The sequence below is a fragment of the Euphorbia lathyris genome, chromosome 6 (assembly GCF_963576675.1).
Source record: "Euphorbia lathyris chromosome 6, ddEupLath1.1, whole genome shotgun sequence".
Classification (NCBI taxonomy): Eukaryota; Viridiplantae; Streptophyta; class Magnoliopsida; order Malpighiales; family Euphorbiaceae; genus Euphorbia; species Euphorbia lathyris.
This window is the reverse complement of record NC_088915.1, coordinates 27,950,399-27,956,585: the sequence shown is the minus strand read 5'-3', so window position 1 is coordinate 27,956,585 and position 6,187 is coordinate 27,950,399. Positions and strand designations below refer to the sequence as shown.

Here is a 6,187-nt window from a genome sequence, read left to right as displayed (position 1 = left end):
TAAAATTAAACAAATTTAAGAATTAAAGTTGTTTAGAATTATCTTATTATTGGAATCACCGTTTTAGATTTTCCAAATCAAAATTTGTTGATATTTTTCTCTTGAATCAAATTTTCTCTTCTAACCAAACAACATCTAAATAACTTCAAAATCAAAAAATTCAAAAATTAAAGTTGCTCATAACATCAATTCCATCCGTTGTATAATGGAGAGTTAGCCGTCATACATGACCATATATTCATTTTTGAAGTTCAGGGCCATACTGAAAGTAAGAGCAAAATTGAAGGACTACAGGTATAATGTACCAATGTATAAATAGTTTTTTTCTCTATTTGGCAAGCACCCTCGAGAGGACGGTCAATTTCCAAATGGCACCCTTTATCCATACAACTGAACCAACAAACAGATAGATAGGCCTTCTTCTACTTCTTCTTCTTCTTCATTCAGATGGGCCTTATTATTTGTCCTACCTTCTCCACCTCATCCTACCGGACACCGGCAACTTTTCTTCATATTTTATCTCCTTATCGGACTACTTCCCCAAAATGCCGCTTTAGAATCACTTCCGAACTCCATACGCCTGTGGGAGTCACTAACGGAGCCACTAATTATTCTCAATCCATTCCCATCCATAAAGTTACTGTTCGTGACAGGCAACGGGGAGTTGTTCACGAGTTTTCTGTTCCTGAGGTACTCACCTTTTCTCTTTTTGCTCTTTTTGTTTCCCGCGAAAAACTTTAAGTGTTTATACTTTCGTAGTTCATATTTTGGAACGAAATGTGGTAAATTAATGGATGTAAATTCCATGTTTTTCCGTTGATGTACATCACATTCATCTCTAATCATTTATTTTGAGAAACTTGCTGCCTTTTTTATGCTATGAAAGAACGACGAATTGTTCTAGGTTTTTTTGTTTTCCTGTAAATTTTTGAAACTTTAATGGGATCAATTCTTTATATGCTCGTTTTATTGGTTATAGTGTGCATAAATTTGCTTCACGGAGCGTCAAGTTAGTTGTAGAGTGGATTCAATTTATTCTTTTTCACAACAACTAATTGATTTTCATTTATTTTTTGTTCTTTATGCAAATGCAGGACCAGTATATTCTGCACACTGCTGAAGAACAGAACATTTCACTTCCATTCGCTTGTAGGCATGGTATTATATTCTAAGTCCTCAATTTCCTGAGCTTGATATTGTTGTTTGTTTCACACCATTTTTCATGCCTGATCATATATCTTTATTCATATCTATGGATCCATACCACTGTCTAATGTAGGAGTTTCAGTTTGATATTAGTGTAAATTGAATAAATTTTAGATTCTATAGTTTTGAGATCAATTGATCTGTTATATAAGAAATTTTATATATGGTTTGCAGTGTTAGCTTCAAACATATTGGATAGTGATCATTGAAGTTTAATATTCACCCCAATGATCAAATTGAGTAGTCCAAAAACTTGGTTAGGAAGATTAAGTTTTCTCTTTAGAGAAAGACTAGATTGTCGTGCAACATTTGAGGTGGATTTTCACCTCTTATAGCGACATGTTCAAGTAAGAGGAATGCTCAAGGATGTGGAATTAGGAACAAGATACAAAATTCAGCTTTGCTCTCTCTTTTAGTTATTAAGATGCAAGTGATGTCCATGAACTGCTTCTTCTGCTATCCATCATTTTAGTCGCTCAGTCAACAGGTGTATGGAGTTTCTAAATTCTAATTTGCCAACTATAAACTGTGTCATGAACTATGTCAGTCTAGCATAAGGCTTCACCTTTGGGAAGCAAACTACCGAGGTCAATAGTTTCTGAAGTGCGTGTCTTGCATCTTCTGCTTCGCAACTAAGTGTTTCTTATTGAGCACTGAAATGGCAACCAAGTGCTTTAGGACTTCCCCATATTGTTAGATGTGTTTTCTGGATTGATCCAAGTAACTGCTGAGCTTTTTGTGTCATGATGACATGCTACAGAATAATTGAAAAATGAATGGTTGATCAAGAATTGGCAAGTGGGATGTCACCTACCCTTGCCAAAGACTCCAATTTTGGCCCATTCGGATAAGTAAGCTTGGAGGAAGGACAAAGTGCACTCACACCCTATGTTCTTTCGAGGGTTCATATTAAGCTTTTTGTTTCTTATTGACTTGGAACACTCTGAGCGGAATGAGCAAAAAGTCCATACTGGTGGTCTGTAAGTTATAAATTGGCTTAATTTATGATTCGGTTAAAGTTATGGACATGTAAGGTATCTATAAGATTATATGAAGCCACTTCTCATGGTGCCCCAGGTTGATTGGTTAAAATAGGATTGTGGTCAAATTCCACTGTTTCAATCTGTTTTGCTGTTGTTTTAATTTTTGAGTCATGATCTAAGAGACGGGCTGTTTTATCCAGTTATCTGCTAATTTAGGTTTGGGCTGATTAGAAGTTTCTTGATTTCAATATCATTTTTTATGCATGAGAACTGCAATGATTTTCTCTCATGTGCTTCACCATTTAATGTTTTGTTATCTTTTCTCTATCATTTTACAATAATTATGGTTGCTAGCCCCGGTTCTAGAAGTATGTACTATTCTCTAGTTTTCCATCATCAAATAGTATCATAGGATTCCGAAGATTGTGATTTTAAATTGTGTGCTGATTTTTATTCTATTTTCAGGTTTATTCGGGTGCTAGCCTTACTTTTATGCTAATTAGTGACATCAATTATATTTGTACTTTTTCTTATCCTGCATATTGCATTAATTTTGGATGCACTGAGCCAAATAGAGTACCTTTGGTGCCAGCATGAAATGAACCAGGAACTCTGTGTGCATCTAATTTTTGTTCTGCCTTTAAAAAGTGGCACATTGACATCAGAGAATCATCATTAGAAGGTTACTTTTCATTTAATGTTGCTGATAGGACTTTTGACAAACTATTTTTCCTACTTTATTCTTAATAGACATGCCACCTGATGTGGAACTTGGTTTCTAGTAGGTTTAGCATTTTATGGTTGAAGTTTTTCTTGATGAAAAGTTCTGTACTTGTAGGTTGTTGCACTAGCTGTGCTGTACGTGTAAAATCTGGAGAACTTAGACAGCCAGAAGCACTCGGGATATCTGCTGAATTAAAATCAAAGGCATGAATTCTTACCTTAAATTTACATGCATAAGAGGTAGTTTTCTAAAAACTCTCCTGATATTCATTCTGAACTTGTGAATCAATTGTGTATATGAATTATGAAAAAATGGAAGATTGGTGCATGATTTTCACTGCTGTCAATGGATGAGAAATCTTCTGCAAAGATGGAGAATGTGATATTTTAATAATTCTAGTAGCATTACTCTCGTTGTACGCAGTATGTAGTTTATAGTATAGAGAATTCTTAAGCTTTTAGTTGTCTTTCATCATTGTTCTTGTTTTTGGGCATGGAGTAAGTGAAATGGAATATATGTTGGAATTTTTCTAGTTCTTGATCTTGGACACAGGGTATACACAGTGTCTTTTTTGGAAAAGAAAAGAGATTGCACTGCAGATATCTTGCAAGCTTCAACTCTACCCTTGTGCCAAAGAGAGAACCAGAAAACACAAGGAAAATATAAACAAAAAAGAAAAGAGACTGCAACTGCAGATACCTAGCAAATTTCAATGCCACTCTTGTGCCAAAAAACATGAAAGAAAACAGCCTTTATGAGGAAAAAAAGAGCATTAACATTGGAAGATCAATCGAAGAAGAATTTTTACTTGATAATTATAATTCACAAGATTCTATGTTCATTTTATGAATCTTAAATGATGATTTTGGATGTGTTTTTATATTTTTCTTTTTTACAAGCAGTGCCTCAGTTAGCTCAGGCAAGTCCCTGGCCTGACACCAGGTGACTCAGGCCATATGAGATCTTATGGCCTTAAGGACACCTAGAACCTCAATTACTCTGCCTTTAGTCTTCCATTGTCCCTGACCTATCTTGATCAAGACCGAAAACCTATCTAAAATGGAGCCTAGTTTAATAATATTAACAACCCACTAGTAGGGAAGAGATGTGGATGGAGTGTAGTCGTGTGCAGTAAAGAGAGTTGTAGATTGATAGAGAAGGATACGATTGTTGATCAAGTTAAAAATTTGATGATTATACTGATTTGTCTACTTTTTTTTTTTTTTCTGCTTCATTAATGGGATGTTAAAAGTTGTCAGATATAAGTCATACTACAATGCCATATAATTTGTTTAGATAAAACTGCAAGTTGATGTTATTTTTATTTAAAGAAAAAAAAAGCAAAAAGAATTCTTTTGAAGCTTTTTTCGTTTCTTTCCTTCTTTTTTTGGCTTTGGTGATACCTTCAATCTGGACTTTAGATCATGTGGGAATTATACATGTGATTTTTAAATTCAGGGGTATGCACTTCTTTGTGTGGGTTTCCCATCTTCTGATCTAGAGGTAGAAACACAAGATGAGGATGAGGTAAGTTTTCAAACTCTTAGCCTTTTTCTTTAAGATGGACGAGAGCTATTCAATATTTTTATATGATTTTAAAATAAATGAATCTACATATGTTGTATCAAAAACCCTTGACAACTGAGAGAGGTAGTTATAAAAGAAAAACATGGTGTATCAGACTTTGTGCAATCTTTTTTCTTGCATAAGCAACGATGAAATTTGTGGTGTACACAGGTGTACTGGCTTCAGTTTGGAAGATATTTTGCTCGAGGACCTATCGTAAGTTCTGAATTTCTTAACCATGCAATGTGTACTCTGATATAACTAAGAGAGAAAGAGCAAATGATAACATATTTTCTTTCTGCTTGATCTCACTTCTGAATGGTTCAATATGACAGGAAAGGGATGACTATGCATTGGAGTTGGCTATGGGTGATGAATAGTTAATTTTGCACATCAAGTTAGAACCAAAAGTGAGGATCTTTCTAGTTTAGCATCTTTTTTTCTTTTTACTTCTTTTGTCTCTTCCTTTGGTGGTTCATTCAAGTGTTGATGCAATATCATTCTGGCATATGTAGTTCATCATTGTATGAGTTATGTTCATTACTTATGGGCGTTTCTCTCTGCCAGGTTTGTACACGAATGGGTAATATCATAATGGGTAGATAGTTCTTCAGGTATTTTACAATTAATTGTATTTTATTTTAATTACTTTAGCAAGTAAAAACCTGAGTGCTATTTTGTTTGTAACTTTGTATTGCTTTTCTCAATTAATAAAAGATAGGGCTCATATATCCCTTTTCCACTATTGACAAATTGCAAGGGAACAAACTGTCACATCCGTCCAGATCCCATTTTTATTGCATAACTCGAATTATTGCTGCTCAACACCAAAATTTTCATTAATGTCTGGTCCAGTGTTATTGCTTTTGCATCTCATACGTACACTCACCCAATATATCATAATAGAAGAGGTATATATATATATATATAGTCTTTGCATTAGGACTAATCTTAACAATTTCAATTTAGAAGAAAACTTTAACAATTGTGTGAATATAAAATAGAAATGTTGAAACTATAAGAGATGATTTGGTACATTTTCTTCCATGTTTATGTTTTGGTAACATTTGTTCCATGCCCTAGCCTATCCAAAATGCTTATTTTCGCCACATATCCTATTATTTGGTTACATTTGCTTCCGAGCTATTCAAAGTTAGTGAAATCTCAACCATCCACTTGTTTGAGATTTCACTAACTTTGGATAGCTCGGGGACAAATGTAACCAAATAATAAATAAGGAGGTGAAAATAAGCATTTTAGATAAGTCAGGAGGCAAATGTTACCAAATAATAAGTCACGGGCCAAAAACCAACATTTTGAATATGTCAAAGGGTTTTGATTTACGGTTAAATGCACTGGCTTTTGATAAATAAAATAGGAAGCATAGAAAAAATTATGTGGAAACAAATACAATGTGTCCTATTCAGATTATAATGACTTTATTCATAAATATCAGAAGTGATCATGTGAACAACAGAAACTTAGCTTTGCAATCCCATCCCTATCATGCTTTGATAAAGTTTGAGCATTATTAACCATCTAAACATATTTGTTTTTTCTGATTCTGTTTCTTTCTTCTGCGGTTCTGAATAGCTTTGTTTCATAAATTTATGGGCGGAAAGTGTTATTTAGCTTATAATCTATTCAAAAGTTTGTCATTTGACCATTGATTTATTAATTAGCGACATTTGACTGCTGAACTATTTCA

General features: G+C 33.9%; 1 protein-coding gene across 1 annotated transcript; it reads left to right on the top strand.

Annotated features, from left to right (window-relative positions):
* Positions 1-356: 356 nt before the first annotated feature.
* Positions 357-5,224, top strand: LOC136231880 (ferredoxin C 2, chloroplastic). The gene is made up of 7 exons (XM_066020856.1): positions 357-690; positions 1,095-1,158; positions 3,028-3,116; positions 4,372-4,440; positions 4,651-4,695; positions 4,815-4,889; positions 5,047-5,224. Exons 1-6 carry the CDS (start codon positions 448-450, stop codon positions 4,857-4,859), a joined length of 555 nt encoding a protein of 184 aa, XP_065876928.1. The 5' UTR covers positions 357-447; the 3' UTR covers positions 4,860-4,889; positions 5,047-5,224.
* The last annotated feature ends 963 nt before the right edge of the window (positions 5,225-6,187 follow it).

Excerpts from the sequence above, each read along its gene's own strand:
- LOC136231880 (XM_066020856.1), top strand. The coding sequence starts at position 448 with ATGGGCCTTATTATTTGTCCTACCTTCTCCACCTCATCCTACCGGACA. Across the intron at positions 1,159-3,027 it reads TCCATTCGCTTGTAGGCATG|GTTGTTGCACTAGCTGTGCT; the intron begins GTATTATATTCT and ends CTGTACTTGTAG. Across the intron at positions 4,696-4,814 it reads ATTTTGCTCGAGGACCTATC|GAAAGGGATGACTATGCATT; the intron begins GTAAGTTCTGAA and ends TCAATATGACAG.